An 18,798-nucleotide genomic window follows, 5' to 3' on the forward strand; every position below is an offset into this window, starting at 1 on the left:
ATTTTTGAGCGTTATCATTGTTATTATGCAAGTATGGAAGAACATGAGAGAGAAAATGTTCCCCGAAAATCATGACTCTTCAAATGCCTTCATATTCTAAATATGGCAAGTAAAAGCTTAATAATGAGGCCCGATTTTTATGCCACATGTTTGTGTAGTCCCATATACACCTTTCTGTGTACAGTGCTTGTAACTTTACCAAGACCAATTTCTTATCATTTTGATGCCTCCAGAACCTTGCTGTTCACACCAATACTTATATGGTACATGGTCAACTTTTTCTGATCGATTATTACACGGTTTCTTTCACAATTCAATCGCATGACCAAAACTCAACTTTATCTTTATTCCTCAAAGGCTATTGCACTTAAATTGACATTAGTAAAAAAAAAAAAAAAAAAAAAAAAAAAAAGATTATTTATTTGGTATGTTTCGCATCATTCAATAAGATGAGGGAACATGACCTTCATTTAAATGAGCCACTTTCTAATGTGTCGGGCACATGGAAGCATTTAGTCGAAAGGGTTCAACGCGCAAGACAGGAAGTCGATCGTAAAGCATGTTTCGATTTTATGATTTGTCATCTTGTATAAACATCTGTTAATGTGTTAATTAATTCCACTCGGAACATTTCTACAGGTGATTACGATGGAATCACTTCGAATCATTTTAATTTGTTTTTTTTCTCTTTTTTCTGTTTTTTTCTTCTTTAAAAAAAAAATTTTATTGGATAAAAACTAACATCTGTGTCTAAAGAAAATGCGGTTTTAAAAGTAATTGATGGATCAAGTGCCCACCTGGAAATCGTATTTATTATTTTTTATACCGAAACATATTAATTTGTATCTTTGCAAAAGGCGGACTGTATGACACGTTTTTGTTAAACATGTGATCCTTTTTAATAGTTCTTGCGCATCTTTTGTCACCAAGTTTACCCTCTGTTCCGTGGTTTTGTGATTTTATAGCGGCCCTAATCGTTAATAGAATTAATTTTTATAGCCTCATTTTTTGTTTTATATTTGTTCAAATGCTAAATCATGTACACGATCGCATCTGCCTTGGTTGTACTTGAATGAATACATGAATATTGTCACCAGATACAACCGCATAATTAATTCATATTCGTTTACTCCCTGCATGTTCATTCCTTCGTTAAACTTTGTGTATATCTTTAATATAACAGACTACATCCTGTAGCCTAAGAGGTGAATAATAATTTTTTTAAATTCGAATTGATGAAATGTTTTGTCTTTTTGTTATTTTTAGCCAACAAATTATGTGGAGAAGAATTGGATGGAGGAAGAATACAGCGGAGGATGCTACATGGGAGCCACGCCTCCTGGTGTACTGTCCATATATGGCAAGTAAGTCACTCCCCTTATAGTGGGGATTGTACATGGGAGCCACGCCCCTGGTGTACTGTTCATTTATATATATATATATGACAAGTAAGCACGCCCCTATAGCGGGGATGGTACATGGGAACCATGCCCCCTGCTGTACTATCCATATCAGTATTGCAATTAAGTCATCCCTTATATAATAGATTGTTAATAGTCATGGTCAGCGTTTATTTCAAAATGTATATTATAAGCATGTAGACCACTGAATACCTAAATTAGGAATTGGAATCAATATATTTACCAATTGACACAACGAGGGGATGAAATTGAGTTCAAAACATGAACATGAAACTGTTGGGTGGGTTTAATGAAAAGGTACAGCTCTGGAGTCATGGCAAAATGGAAGTTCGTGGTCATATGATAATTATTTTATGAAGAATATGTGACAGAATTTTAGAGTGAGTTTTTTAAATCAAATTTCATAATATTGCACTTCAAGTTATGGAGCGCTACTACTAGAGCTTCTTTGGAGCAGGCTCGTTGAGAGAAGGTTTTTTTCTCTGTAGGATGACTTCTATTCTTTCTTTTTGCTGCTTGCTTTTTTGGGGAAAGATTTTCACCAAATATTCAACTTCAAAAGTCGGCAAATTTAGTTTGACCCCACCCTTCCTCAAAATGGTCTTGCATCAGCCCCCCCCCCCCCCTCGCCCTTACTTCTATGGTGTAAGTGGATCTATTATGACAGTTTTATATGTTTTTATTGACAGGGTGATGAGAGAGCCAGCAGGTCAGGTGTACTTTGCCGGGACTGAAACGGCCAACCATTGGTCTGGTTACATGGAAGGAGCCGTCCAGGCTGGGGAGAGGGCAGCCAGAGAGGTAAGGGATTACAGGGATGATGATGATGATGATGATGATGATGATGATGATGATGATGATGGTGATGATGGTGATGATGATGATGATGATGATGATGAAGATGATGATGATGATAATGATGATGATGATGATGATGATGATGATGATGATGATGATGAAGATGATGATGATGAATATGAAGATGATGATGATGAAGAAGAAGAAGAAGTAGAAGAAAAAGAAGAAGATGAAGAAGAAGAAGAAGAAGAAGAAGAGGAAGAGGAGGAGGAGGAGGCGAAGAAGGAAAATGAAAAGGAAGCGGAATAGGAAGAACAGAAGGAATAGTATAGTGGGAATGAGTTGGATGAAGGGGGGGGGGACAGAAGGGAAGGAGGCTCGCAGAAGGGAGGGGAAGAGGAGGGACAGGAGGAAGAATAAAAGAGTAAGAGGAGCAGGAGTAGCATGAACAAGGAGAGGAGGGAACGGGGATGGGGGAAGAAAGTACAAACTCATAGACTTTAGAAGATGATGGAGATATTGAGGGTTGTAGTGATGATGATGAATATTTGGATAAGAAAAAAATGAGGTGATGAGAAGGAAAATGACGAAAATGACATGAACGAAAAAGGTGGTGATCATGATCATGATCGTGATGATAACGACGGTGATTATGTATTTGTTAACGAGTATAACAATGGAAGAAACGATGGTTTCGTGGTTGATGAAGATGATGATGATGGTGGTGATGATGATGAGGACGACGATTTGTTTTTCTCTTATCCTCAAGCGAGGTTTTCATTTCCATAATTTCAATACATATTTACATTAATTACTCAATGATTGAGTGAAAGATAACATATAGGCTAAATATTAAAGTATATTCAACAACTCTTCCAGTTTAGTATAATGATGAGGACGATGATGAATATAATGATGTCGACGACGGTGTTGTTGTTGAAGATGATGATGATGATGATGATGATGATGATGACGACAACGATGATTATAATGATGACGACGACGATGAAGATGAAAATGAAGATGATGGAGATATCTGGAAGTTCTTCAAGATTATTCTTTCATAATAATCTGTATTCATATCGGAAAGGATAGTAAAGTATTATTTCAACTTCATTTTGTTTCTAGGTTCTCCACGCTCAGGGCAAGATAAAGAAGCAAGATATCTGGCAAGTGGAGCCTGACAATCCAGTAAGTTGAAATTTAATTTAATTTAATATTACTTTCTAGTTTGTCTCAAGTTTGTCTACTCACACATTTGAAGAAGAAATATTATCACCTGTTTAAGCTAGGCAATATTTAATGAGTAGAAGAGACATGTTTCTAAAAAAAAAAAAAAAACCTAATCCTAACACTAAATCTACCTGATAGACACGGCACTATAGGCAAAACATTGTGTGCAAATAATCTACCTTTGCTATATACATTACGTTATTGGCGATTTATTTAGAAACATGTCGCTACTACTGATTAAATAATCAAATCCTTTGGCCCGAATTCACAAAGGATGTTTGTCGACAAACCTAGGTTAATGTGCGTCATGTGACGCGTTTCGACGCGTTTCAGGCCAAGGATTGACCTTGGGCTGCAACGCATCGAAACGCGTCGTCTTATGTTTAAAGCATGCTATCATTCGCTAGTCTTACCGATGGGGTCGCCCTGTTGATATGGAATTAAATTTCAAACAATGAATGAGACATATATTCGGTTAAAGCCCATATTATGGAATGCCTCTAAATAGTCTTGGAATGCAAAGATTGCAAATTACCTTGTTTATCACATTTCTTTGTTCAGTCGAGAAAAAAAATCATTACCATTGTTACTGGTGTGTATCATTTTCCTTTCGGTAGTTTTCCCTTCATCATCATTGTATGAAGTGCCGGTTCATTACATTGTCTGCAATACTGAGATGTGTAACAGATACCTTCATTAAATACATATACCTGCTCTATAAAATGATATACTGCACAAAGAGTCGTAAATCATGGGCATGCGAGTGAAAGCCAAGCCAAGCGTTACCATGGCAACATCCTCTCGTGTCTGCATGATTTTCACTTTTATGGATGCAAGATCGTGACACAGTGACATTTATATGTGTTTGGAGCTTGTTATTAGGCTTTTGAAACGACCGTTGCCATGTTTCACTCTTCGAAGTATGTTTAATTGAGAGGTCGCCCTCTCATGATGAATTCTTGAAAACGTTTTTTTTTCTCTTTCCCCTCCATGTCTCGGTTCAAATTTGCGACCGCATTTTTTTCCCTCTCATATTCTGCTTCGAGATTCATCATTTTGATGTCGTTCGAAACATATTCTAAAAGGTCCATCGTTTTAGTTTTGTATTCTGAGTTTGTAAATTGCGGTTTTCATGGCTAATGTCTCAGTGCAACAGTTTCTTCAACGAAATGTTTTCTTAAAATCCCAGTCAAGTTTAGTAGATTCAATTTATATTTTATTTTAATGTAAGATATCACCCGTGGGTATTTATTTTTTGGGCCAGTATTTCTGACTATCATCGAGCACTCTGTTTGTTTAAATTGTTTTAAGGCCAATAAGAAAAGAAATACAAAATCAGTACAGAAGGCCAGGTACAGTACGCCCCACCCATCTGCCCCCATCCTATTTATCAATTTCTGCTGGATACGCCTCAGCAATATTACTTACAAACCCCTCGAAAATGCCTCGGTATCATCGAAACCTTACTCTGTCGAAGCTTGGGAATCTCTTCTAGAATACACTCATGGAATTAATGATGTAAACAATTCTAGTTTGGAGAACCTTACGGAACTCCAGCTAAATTAACAGCAGTGGAACTACATCTAAGCCTTACACCTGCCCGTTCCATCCTTCTTCCAACTTTCTCGTGTTTTTCCTCTTTATTTTGTCTTTTGTTCCTTTTATCCTGTTTTGGGCAATTTGGTTCGCTAATGGCCTGCCTGTGTGGATAGTGATTTTCTTTTTCGATGCTAAAATCACATGGTTCTTAAAGTCTCTACTCACGCCTTGTGTGATTCGTTTTGAATCGGTTCATAAATGGTTACGAAAATGTCGAAAATGTCAGTTTTCATGAATGACTACGAAACTCTCTAACATTCCCTTAATTTCATAATTTTCTCTTAAGTTTGCGTTGTTGTCTGTTAGATAGGATATATTTTGTTATAATTGCAACTTGGTTGCCTTTATTCTGCAATTTAAAACAACAAAAAATCGCTTTCAACTTTTCTTTTTTGCTTCCAATTACAAAGCAAATACACTTTAATAGTTCATGGTGGCTTAACAAAAAACAAAATAATTTCCAATATATATTTTATTAAGGATAATATAAAGAAGAAGCATACTAATGATCATGAATTTGAAATATCAACAGAGACATGTTTTTTTTAATGTAAATCTACGTTTAAAATAAATAAATCCCCCTTTTTTTAAGGAGGGTATCTTTCACAGTATTCTTAATCCCTTCTCGCAAATCCCTAGTATGTCCAGTAATGATGTAATTCTGTAGATAGTTGCGATTCGGACAGTCCACTAACCCCTAGCAAATCCTTGTCAGAATTCATATATTAAGGGCTCTCGTTGAGGTTTTAGTTTCAAGACGTTCCTCTGCTCGTGGTTAGCTAATTTTACATACGTCACTTTTTACCCCTCACGACAAAACCTCAAATCAGTAAGAATTTCTTCTCTAAACAAGATCATAGTCTTTAGGTCTTGACGAAGCTTTAATGTAGCTTCGGACATAGATGGGTTACTGGAGAGGGGGGCAAGTGTTGGTGTTGCAGTGGGAAGCAGGGGGATTTAAGGTGATGATGTTTCGATTTGACCAAGATGAGGGGGTATTCCACCATTCCTCAGTGACGAGTCACACCCATTTACGGATTGTAAAGTTGAGAAGTTTGTATATGATTTGTGATTGTATTTAATCTCGATTGACCTCTATTGGACGGCCCAGTTCCCCCTCCCTCCCTCCTCAACTCCTGACCACTTGAAGTAAATGCAAGATATTATTCAACAGGCGGGGAATGTGGTATACTTCCATGGATATAGAGGAATACAAACTTTCTCTCCATGAAACTGCTCGTTGCGTTAAAAGAATGTCAGAGATAGTTTGAATGACATTGACAGCCTCGAACAAGTTTTTCACTTTACACGTAGCCCTTCGATGACCCAATGGTTTAGGAAAAGGCGATAGATCCGAGGATTTAGGGGAAGCCCCCGTGGTTTATGTAATTAGCCTAAGACAGAAAGGTAGATAATTCGGACAGGCCAAGTTTAAGTCCCTCTTCATCTCTTGGTTTATTTTCCAACGAAGGTCATATTTGTCACTCAAGTCAGAAACCAGTGAGTGGTAGGCTGAACTTCTCTCTCTCTCTCTCTCTCTCTCTCTCTCTCTCTCTCTCTCTCTCTCTCTCTCTCTCTCTCTCTCTCTCTATATATATATATATATATCTCCCTCTACATAATGGAGTATCTAGTTATTACAAAATAATAGAGAGGTCCCGGATTCGATCTTCGTGCAGTACTGACGTCCTTGGACAAGAATATACCCTTTTGACTTTCTCGACCTAGATAAGATTGGGTAAGTAAGTAATAATGCTGGGGGAACAACTAATTGCAGCTCCCTCTAGAAGACCACAACCTGGGTAAACAAAACCACATTATCCTGATTACATGATTATTTGTGTGTCTTTTCTTTAACCAGGATTGGCCCTACACCAAATTCGAGATGAGCTTCTTAGAGAGAATGGCGCCCTCTATCAGTGGTCTGCTTGGCTGTGTCGGTACGTGTGCAACAGGTCTCCTTGTCGCCGGCCTGGGCGTTATGTACAACGACCAAATCCGAAGTTTCCTTGGAAAGTAAGACAAATTTTCCTACGGAATTGGGAGAAAAAGCTGAATGACAATTTAAAGCTGGGTGGTGAATAATGACTTCAAAATACATCAAACTATGATATTCGATTCAATTTCAGTTCAAATAAAACAAACATTTACTTTCATCTATAATTTTTATTTTCATCTATAATTGTTATTTTCATCTATAATTGTTATTTTCATATTGTTATTTTCATCTATAATAAGACCGTATTCATAGTCATATAAGCATGAATCAAGAGCATGGTTACATCATTAAATTTGATATACCTCCTTGATAAGATGTAGGAAGAAGGCACATATCCCTTTAATCAAGAGCTTATATGATTTAGATACACTTGTGCACACAATGTGGGTTATATACAATTCTTTCCCTTTATTGAAAGTAGTGGTATTGCATTTATAAGTCACATATCCCTCATCATTTGCAAAGTATTTTTGCATAAGGCAATAACATAATCGTGACATTTAGAGTTAAAAAACACACTGCTTGTCGAATTAAAATGGTCGAATGGTCCAGGATTACTTATTGCAAAAGAAAACAATTATGATGATTAGTAGTATTATGGATGTTGCTGTTAATTACATTTCGGAGTAAATTCCATTGATTTAGTCAAGTTGTTCTTGTTATGTTACACACATTAAAGGTAATACAAAGTTTTGGTATGGGGTCATGAATCTTGTTCAAATGAAGATATTGGTAGCAAATGCGATCCTACAATATTCAGTGACCGTTGTCGCGGTTGAAATCGGGTCTAAAGATATGACATTGTAAATAATAAACTCTTTATGTTGTATAGCTCCCTCTCAAGGTCAAGATATTAATTAAGCTATAAAACAATGTTTCTTGACTAAAATCGACCGATTAGCTATTCCATTGTACGGCGGTAGGCGCTATTTGAAATTTATCAAAATTTACCGGGAGCACCGGTAAATTTTTATATTCAATTTTTTTCTCGAAAGCTGAAGCGTTTTAGGGGCTAAATTTTCTGGTGCTTATAATACATCCACAGGGGTATGCAAATATATCAAAATTGTTAAGAATCACTATCCACCAATTTTCGAAATTTCCCAAAACTTTGTATTACCATTAATAATAGTCTCATAAATTGTTTGTTAAATGTCTCTGAAATAAAATTTATATAATTATTAGGAAGGAAAAGGTTACACGAGTTTATTTACGTTTTCGTGGTGACATACAAATACGATCAGTTGTATTTGATAATTGTGACTTTCATTTTGTACATAGTATATGTAGCAAATTTTGAATATATTTTAAAAGAAATGATACTGCCATAAAACGAATTTTTATAAGATGAAGAGTGACAACTGTGAATTAAAGACAAATATACTGTTTACTATTTACTATATTAGCTTTCGTACTGTTTATAAATCTTGGTGAACCAAGAATCAGATTTGCTTTCGCGCTCTTTAGAATTGTTGTGGTTTATGGTTAACATTACATACATGTTGCTGTTTAATGATATCAATGTACACTGTAGGTAGTTCACAATGTTTGATATACGTACATCATTATTGAGTGCCTGTGGAATTATTCAAAACTCAGGTTACACAAGTCTTATATACAGATTCAGTAGATTATTTGAAGAATGGCCGCACAATTTAAAAACATGTACCTCATTTTAACGGGAAAAGTAATTATGCTATTTCTCTGTTGCATAATAGTTTGATTTGATAAAGGACTAGGTTTAAAGAAAATATCAAGTTCTTGTCCTGGAATTACATTGCGAAACACATTGTCTTGAAGCAATTGAGTGAGGTTGATGATGATGTTATAATTAGGAAATGGTGTATACTGTGAGGTTTTGGAATAAACAAATGATTTACTCAATCGTGGTTAAAAGTGTACTATACACGTAAATTTGTTTATGGGTCTACACACGTCATTTGCCTGACTTTTTAGTAAAACTTTCCACCTATTTTTAGTCAAAATTTGAATATGAGTGCACTTTTAAGGGGATATATCTATCAAATGGAATTTAAAAAAAACGATAGTGCTATAGTACTTTTACTTCGAGAAAATTTTAAGTGAGGGAATGTAAATTTTGTATATAAAATAGTAAATAGAAGATTATACTGAAATGCCCCTTATAACTTGAATATAGACATGTATAAAATATTCAATTATAAGCTGAAAATAAGAGGTAATGATAAATGTAAACAAAGTGTAGTTAAATATGATACAATTTAATATATGGGCTATATAATTGACTTATGTACACTGTTGCTCATAACGGTGGAATATTTTTTTTTTATCCCAATTTATGGAATTATTTTAAAAATAATTTAAAAATACTAGATCTAGATAATAGTATACAGTCTCAGATTTTATTGAATAATAATTTGCCAATATGTGTTTTGCGTGACTGCTAAAGCATGTATATTATGCTACTATGTTTATTAACTAGGGGACCTATGCCCTTAAGTCATAAATGACAGTAATGAGGATTAATGCCTCACAAAAGGGCACTAATATAGCACATCGACACGGTGTTGATCCTGGGGCCTCACAGTTACGAGGCCATTGCTTTGTCACTGAACCATGACTGTACGCAGCGGGGGCTATGGTAGGGGGCAGTTTCCATAAATTAAAAAAAAAACAGAAAATGCAATAAATTTTCAATAATTTATTGCATTCTACCCCGGTCCCCAACATAAAAAATCTCCTGTGTGCCCATGCCTTGAGCCATAATGCACGGCCGTCCAGAGGATTTTTTTATGTTGGGGACCGAGGTAGAATGCAATAAATTATTGAATATTTATTGCATTTTCTGTTTTTTTTTTAATTTATGGAAACTGCCCCCTACCATAGCCCCCGCTGCGTACAGTCATGGTTCAGTGACAAAGCAATGGCCTCGTAACTGTGAGGCCCCAGGATCAACACCGTGTCGATGTGCTATATCAGAGCCCTTTTGTGAGGCATTAATCATCATTACTGTCATTTATGACTTAAGGGCATAGGTCCCCTAGTTGATAAACATAGTAGCATAATATACATGCTTTAGCAGTCACGCAAAACACATATTGGCAAATTAATATTCAATAAAATCTGAGACTGTATACTATTATCTAGATCTAGTATTTTTAAATTATTTTTAAAATAATTCCATACATTGGGATAAAAAAAAATATTCCACCGTTATGAGCAACAGTGTATATGAAAAAACCGCGTGATGAATATTGATTCATAACTTTATAAGGAAATCAAAGTTTGATAAGACTTTTTATGTAATATATTTGTCTAATATATTGAAGACGTTTGTAATTGCGATTATTGTGATGTTTGTATATGGCGATGATAGTATAGGTATGTTGACAAATTATCATATTATGAAATAACCGCTGAAACATTCATCTTTAACAACTGCGTAAATGCATATTTAATCATGCTGAATTGTGTATTAATTTTACAAAATCATTTTTTTTTTCACTGGCGTTTTATCAAGCTGCCTATATAACTTCATGCCATTTATATTTTCATCATTTTGTTCCCGTAAAAAAGATTTAAAATCATAAATCTGTATGTGTTTGACTTGATAATGCTTACATGTTTTGATTTGGAGAATGGCCAAACTTGCGTCGTCCAATTGCCGCTGCCATCAGAGAAAGTATTAAAATAAAATTGACTACACCGATTCGATTCCTTTTGAATTACACGTTGAAGTTGTGATTGGCTGAGATGTGATCAGATCTGTTCAACGATGACGATGACGACGTGAAGATGATTATAATGGTAATACTGAAAATTATGATGAATGTGGTGTGATAGTGTATCTGATGATGATTATTATGATGGTGATGAAGATGATGATGGTGATGATGATGGTATTAATGGTGGTCATGAGGCTGAGAATGATGACGATGAGAATGAGGATGATGATGATGATGGTGATGATGACGATGGGGGTAATGAGGATGATGATGATGATGATGATGATGATGATGATGATGGTTATGATGATTATGGGGGTAATGAGGATAAGGATGATGATGAAGATGATGATGATGAAGAAGATGATGATGATGATGATGAAGACAATGATGATGACGATGATGATGGTGTTCATGATGGTGTCGATGATGGTGTCGATGATGGTGATAATGATGATGAAAATGATGATGGTGATAATGATAAAGATAATGATGATGATGATGATGATGGTGGTAACGATGGTGATGATGACGATGGTGACGATAACAATGATGGTGATTTTGATGAGGAAGGTGATTATCATAACAAAATTGACGTGGTAGTGTTAGTCGTGATGGTGATAGTGGTGGTGACTTTGAGGATGATGATGACGATGCTGAAAATGGTGCTAATAATGACGATGAGGCTGAGAAAGATAACGATGATTCTCTTATTATGTAAATGTTGGTTTAAAAAATGTTAAAATATATTATGATAAATTATTTGTTTAATAATAAAAATATGTTAGGCTGAAATAGGAGCCAGGATCATGACGAGGACACAAATCTGAGAATAAGAGAAACAATGGTAATTGCTAACCTTCTTAACAAAATTACAGTGCAATAAAACTATTTTCCTCGATTCTTTTGACATCACTATCGCCAGTAACAATCAATCGCTTATATCAATGGAATGAAGGAGAGTTTTTGATTGAGGAATAACTTTACCATCGTATGTACCGAAAACATGCCTTGACGGATAATGTGATTCCCGTATACATTTATTTGAACACATACAATTCAGGTCTGTCCAAAATAGTATTCAGTTTTATTTAAATGTGGCTCGCTCGAACGCTTTCAAATTTCATAGTAGCAGAAAGTACGAAGCTCAGTAAATTTATATCTTTTAAGGTAAAATAACAAGTAATTAGCCGATTACAAACAATCTTTTCTCCCATTGTTAAAATACGGGGTCTTTTCAAAATTATATTTTTTCTTCCTCGAAGTTAGTGTGGATTCGGGTTGGGGGTAACGAGTACGGCGGCTTTAGAGGTTACAGAAGCGATCTGCACCCATCAAGGGTCTCATACATGCTTCCTACCCCCAGGGTTGCCGGGGTGACGATGGGACCTGTCCACGCCTCGTAATCGCCCTCCCCTGCCACCTAGTCGCCGATGTGTTGCCCTTGTTGAGATATGACCGGGCTATTTTGGCGGTGATGTAGCTTCTAGGGGCATTAAGGGGGCAATGCCCCCAACTCTAATGACCCCAAAGTGAAAAAGGGAAAGTGAGGGTCACATACGATGGGGGAAGAGAACATTACAAGGATATGATACGACTCAGTCCCGACCATCCCTCATGTGCATGTCATCCCTCGAGTAAAACCGATGACCCCTCCCCTCCCTCTCCCCTCCCTCCCTCCATGATGATGGTGCCCCTTCCATGTCTGGACACAAGCTACGCTACCTCACCTAAGAATTTCGCTCCCCTCTCTAAAAATATCTACACTAGAAAATGAAACGATTTGTTTAAAGCTGAGATCGGATGTTCCTTTCACCTTAAAATGGACATTGCCATGATGACGGTTTACTTGCAGCTTTGCCTTTTTTTTTAGTTTCTGTCATATTCATGAAATAATTTTCAAATAATAAAGTAATCGAGGGAACTAAAATTCAGTGTATTCGATTAAAAAAAGTAATTTCTTTATTTAAATGTAATCTGATATGATTATTTACGTTGAGGTACCAAAATTAAACGTCAGTCACGTCATCTTCCAAAACGCGCAAATCAGTATTGAACTTTGGTCGTCTGGTCTAAAACCAGAGAGTCGGCAACTCGACCACCTCACATATTCCATTAATTATGTTTAATGTTTGTTTGTTTCTCATGCAGGCGTCATCTAAGTAAACATTGATGGCTTTTATCCATTGTGTCATTTTATTTCCTTTCTCCGACGTAGTACTTGCTTTGCATTTACTTTTACTTCGTCCATATCTTCGATCATTCGCTTCGTTTCTTATCTTGTCAAGTCCAACATTTTAAAACTTTTTTCCCCCTCCATTTTCTTCTCCTTCTGCCGGTATCGTATTCCCAATATTACTGAATTGTCTAATTCTCAATCGAAATTTAACCTTTAACTTCAACCACCTCCCTGCTTCAACCGTGGTAGTGATGTTCATGGATACTGAAGACACGGATGATGAAGTTGCTTGTGTTTCAGTGCGCATCCCATGACGGATAAATTCCACTCCGATACAGGGGTGGGGTCATTGGATACCCTTACACTGGTGTTCGGGAGTTTATTGTGTAAAGAATTTTGTTAGGATTAAATGATTAGAATTATTCCTACAACTTTCTTCAAAAAATAAATCTCTCTCACTGCACTTTGCTCGTTCGCACTACATGTCCTCCAAAAATATGTGCTATATTATGATTATGATTTTGAAAACAAAGTTCATATAATGCAATATCATCTATCTATCGTAATGATTAACCACTTCAATAATACAATATGCACTAGATCTACTTGGGAGCTTGAGCAAAATAAATCCTTGGATCTACAAATTATAATCACCCAGGAATTATTAAATGCACAATAATTTTTAAAGTATTTTTAAAGTATAGCTCAGTTGGTACAGCAGTGGTCTCGTAATCCGTCGACCCGGGTTCGAAACCAAGGCAATGTGCTAGTGCCTTTTGGTAAGGCATTGATCCTCATCACCAGGTCCCTCGGAGTAGACCTAAAGCCGTCGGTCCTCTGGTTGCTTACTAACAAGCATTTATGCTTTCTCAGCAGTCAGGTATAACCACCACTAAACCACCACTCTTCCCTCAAAAAGTAAAATTACATAAAAGACAGCAATGTCTATATCTTGCAGTAAGATCAATAGTATTATGCAGCTCCGGCTTTTCCCCCTGACATTTCTCAATGCAGTAGGGTCTACGTCATCGGTTTCATCATTGCAATAACATTGACACTGTCCTGTTTTTTTCTAGAACTCAACGGTTACATTTTCATACGTGGCCTCCTTAGGCCAGCGGATAACTTCACGAGGGAGAAAAAAAAACTGAGGGGAAAAAACGCAGAGAACATAATGTCAACAGAGGAACAAATTCGCCACTTAAGAGCGAAAATATCTTCAGGCGAGGGTCGAGTGCGCGGTATGACGGGTGCCGAAACGATACGAAGAATGGAAGTGAACTTCAGCGGTTCACATTTGTTGTATGTTGAAGTAGTCTGACCGTAAAAACACAAACTTTGCATGAAGTGGCGACTTTTGAAGAAGAACTTGACCAATACTTCATAATAATACGATAAAATTCCATAATTCAGCTCATTATGTTGTTCATTTGAAATAATTGTACATATTTCCTTTGCGTGTTCATTTTATTGTCTTTCGAACAGTGGTACGTGGTCTCCATTGCAATTTCAACAATCACACAAAACTCGAATGTAAATGAACAATCGCGTTAGCTAAGTCGTATCCATTTGTTCTTACTCTAGGAAGTCTTTGAATTATTCAATAAATATTTGTCTAGATTTCTAATCACATTCGTCCTCCACAAACAAGTAAATTAAATCTTAATTGGCGAATCTCATCTGATGTGGTCTAAGGAACAACCGGAAGCAGGTCTGTCAACTATGTACTGTTTTCTTCTTCACATACTCAATATTTCCAATGTTACATCCCTACCATCCACAGAGCAAGATGAGGATCAGCCTGAGATGATATTGCATATATTCACACGCAAGGATGATTTCTTTGTAAATATAGATTTTTTAGAAAAAAGGGGACAAGGAAACGAAATGGTGAAGCCCCTGTCCAGGATGTTTAGTTTATCGAATTGTTTAACTTGTTGACTACTGGCTTTTCCGACCCCCTTAGACTCAATACAGGAACCACCCTGTTCCGGTAATCGACGGGTTAACACTAATTTGAGTTGCATATGCTGTGCAGACGGTATCATAATTATATCCATAAGTATATATACTGTATTTTGATAACTAGAAAAGCGATGACATGTAGCGTCATATTCGCCACCGAATGGACATTAAAAAAAGGGTATCATTTCCTATCCAAGATGTGTCAAAAGTCGTGCTTATATTTACCTAAGCACTTCATGATAGCGAATGTCAGTTAAATCACGCGCTCCAACCATGGACAAAATGAAATCGGAACAAAACAATTTGATGTTCTGAGATGAATTGTAAATCATATGTAAACCATTCTCGGAAAAAAAGTAAGTATGGTGGGTGCAAAGATGAAAGCTGATTCGAAGTGACACTTACCAACTGTCAACGGTTTGAGCAAGGTCCATGATTTGAGTCTATTTCAAGAATAGCCAAGAAGGGGGGCAGGAGCCAATGCCCCTCCATGGATTTGTGAACATTTGTTAGCACGTTTAACTTTCTATTGATGCATTAATGTTTCCTGTCCCATTTTTCGGCACATTCGCCTTGGATGAACGGCTTGAACGCCACCCTCTAAGAAGGCACCCACGCTCTTGGTGCCAGACACGATTTTTAAAGATGGTTTTAAGGATCTCGATGAGCTAGATGGAGAAATATCTGTCTGCAACACATCACTTTTGATTTTTTTTTAAAAATCAACATTTGAGCTATTTTTAGGCTTCAGTTAAATCAGACAAATCATGAAACACAATTTTCTTCATCAAAGCTATCGAACCACTTTTGATCTGTGTGCAAACCAATGATGCTACAAATGGTGGTGGATGACATTGGTCTATCCTATCCGATTTCAGTATCATGTTTCATAACAGGCATCTTGACAAAGATAAGGAACATTTTTTTTCTTCAAACAAACTCACGTAGCCACCTAATCTAATATGAACGACCTTCTCATGTCACAATTCATGACAAAATTTATTGAGTGAACAAAGTAGATGGCAGATGTTTATTCCTAAATATCGTGTAATATTGAATGTCGTTTTCCGATTGATAATTGCTACTAAATTGGACCCCTCGATGTGCAATGTTTCGCGATTGCTTTCGTTTAAGTCTCAAAGTCTTCGTTTTTGGTTCCAGACCAGAGGTCTAGTCCTCCAAAGGTGCTTCCTGGTTTGCGATCGTCTGTTGAGTGTGTGTGTGAAATGAATGGTATTTTATTTATTCATTTATTTTGTTGTTTAATGTTGTTTGTTTATCTTCTTTGGCCATGTCTCTGTTTTCTCTCAGTCATGAAGATCTTTTGAAAGCAAAGATAACGAAGCTATGAAATAATTATCACAAACCAGATGTCCCCCCCCCCCCCGGTGGGAATAAGTTGTGCTTTCAAAGACCTACCCGGGAAATATTTGAAATTTTACTTAAGCTTTTCAAATATTTTTTTAACGTAGTTAAAGCCCCCGTAAAATGCCTTGTACTATGCCTTGTACTATGCCTTGTATCTCCCTTATTTTTAGAACTTTTTGTCAGGTACTCACACGCATGTAAATTGTTGTCCTAGCCTATCATCAGCACCACCAGCACCGTCACCATCATCATCACACCACCACCACCACCACCACCATCATCATCATCATCACACCACCACCGTCATCATCATCATCATCACACCACCACCACCATCATCATCATCACACCACCACCGTCATCATCATCATCACACCACCATCATCATCATTATCACACCACCACCACCACCATCATCATCAACATCATCACACCACCACCACCATCATCATCATCATCATCACACCACCACCACCACCACCATCATCATCATCATCAGCACCACCATCATTATCATCATCACACCACCACCTCCACCATCATCATCATCAGCAGCAGCACCACCACCACCGTCATCATCATCATCACACCACCACCACCACCACCATCATCATCATCATCAGCAGCAGCAGCAGCACCACCACCGCCGTCATCATCATCATCACACCACCACCACCACCATCATCATCATCATCAGCACCACCACCACCGTCATCATCATCAAACCACCACCACCATCATCATCATCATCATCATCAGCACCACCACCACCGTCATCATCATCATACCACCACCATCATCATCATCATCACCACCACCACCGTCATCATCATCATCACACCACCACCACCACCATCATCATCATCATCATTATCATCATCATCATCATCATCATCATCATCATCATCATTATCATCATCATCATCGTCATCATCATCATCATTTTCATCATCATCATCATCATCATCATCATCATCAGTAGCAGTATTACTACTATTATTTTCATCATTATTATTATCACTAATAAAATATCATCATTATTTTCATTATCACTATTATTATCATCATTATTGTTATAATCATTATTTTTATTGGTTATTTTTATTAGAAGTAGTAGTAGTAGTAATTAATATTTGTTGTTACAATATCATTACGTACTGGTTATCATGTATGTAGCGTGACCTGTGACCTAGGAAGTGGAAACGCGAACCTAGTCACTATAACTAGATCCATGCTATAACCTTCTGCCCACCCCCCCCCCCCACCCCCATAACTATTTACAAGCCTCTCATGTGGGGATTCCCAGTCAGTCATGAAGAATGATTTCGATTCTCCCTAATCGATCTGAACCTTCTGTTTCCTCTTTCTGTTTTTCTCTTTGCTTTTACTAATTACTTTCTGATATATTTGTATCTCTTTCCATCCTCGAAAGTGCTTTGTTATGTAATCAAAGTTCGACGCGCGAATCTTCGGAAAGCAAAAAAAAAATGAAACAAAACAAAACAAGAACAAACGAACACTAAGACACGCGTGGTTTCCATTTTTGTTTTGTTTTTGTAAAACCAATATCACTGAGTCCATTTCCAAATCTATGTTTTGCAGTGTAAGTTTGTTAAGCCCCCCTTAAGACGCCATTTCAGATTTATCTTGTGTTAGTTGATACCCTGTAATAGCAAAGATACCCATTTTCACCGTTTTTATTTTGTTTCCTCAAGTGGACAAAATGGTAAATGAGAGGTGGAAATGTGTAGCTCGCTGTATTTGAAAAGATTAATCTTTTGTTTTTATTCGACTTTGTAATTCGGGCTTAGGGTTGTAGGATACCGTCGCCAGACAGATGGCAAACAGACAACAGACCGAACAAAAAGTTACGAATTGCCAAGAATCGGTCGATCTGGAGATGGTGTGGAATTGGTTTTGCATTCACCTAATGAATTGAATTAATAAGGCTTATTGACAAAAAAATTAAAGTCACATGCAAATTATACAATGTAAAATACTAAAATATGACATGAAGACATTCAGTAATTAAATTGATATGATAAAAGGAATTTAAAAAAGAAGAAGAAGAGAAAGAAGACAAATAAGAAGGAGGGGGGATGAGAAAAGGGGAAAGAAAAGAAAGAAGAAGGGAATATGTTTGATAGTGAAATAAGAGTTTTTTAAAAAATTAAACCGGTAATAAAATTAAGTATACAATAAGAATTTCAGTAATGAAACTAAAAGAATGAAAAATAGATTCAAGCTATATTTCCTTTTAATTGTTACTCTAACATTGTCTTTAATATATGGCGTGTTTTGACCGATCATGGTCATCCTGATCTACGAATCTATTACGAACATATCGCGAATTGAACACGAACATATCACGAATTGGACACGAACATATCGCGAATTGAACACGAACATATCGCGAATTGAACACGAACATATCGCGAATTGAACACCAACATATCGCGAATTGGACACGAACATATCGCGAATTGGACACGAACATATCGCGAATTGGACACGAACATATCGCGAATTGGA

General features: G+C 36.7%; 1 protein-coding gene across 1 annotated transcript in view; it reads left to right on the forward strand.

Annotated features, from left to right (window-relative positions):
* LOC590013 (amine oxidase [flavin-containing] B) overlaps nt 1–7,226 on the forward strand; it is a 28,238-nt gene extending 21,012 nt beyond the window's left edge. The window contains exons 14-17 of the mRNA XM_003725209.3: nt 1,267–1,364; nt 2,111–2,222; nt 3,348–3,410; nt 6,913–7,226. Of these exons, the coding sequence (XP_003725257.1) occupies nt 1,267–1,364; nt 2,111–2,222; nt 3,348–3,410; nt 6,913–7,071 (432 nt within the window). The 3' untranslated portion in view covers nt 7,072–7,226. The remainder of the gene's footprint in view (nt 1–1,266; nt 1,365–2,110; nt 2,223–3,347; nt 3,411–6,912) is intronic.
* The last annotated feature ends 11,572 nt before the right edge of the window (nt 7,227–18,798 follow it).

Source organism: Strongylocentrotus purpuratus, unplaced genomic scaffold (assembly GCF_000002235.5).
Source record: "Strongylocentrotus purpuratus isolate Spur 01 unplaced genomic scaffold, Spur_5.0 spur5_scaffold_8, whole genome shotgun sequence".
Taxonomy (NCBI): Eukaryota; Metazoa; Echinodermata; class Echinoidea; order Camarodonta; family Strongylocentrotidae; genus Strongylocentrotus; species Strongylocentrotus purpuratus.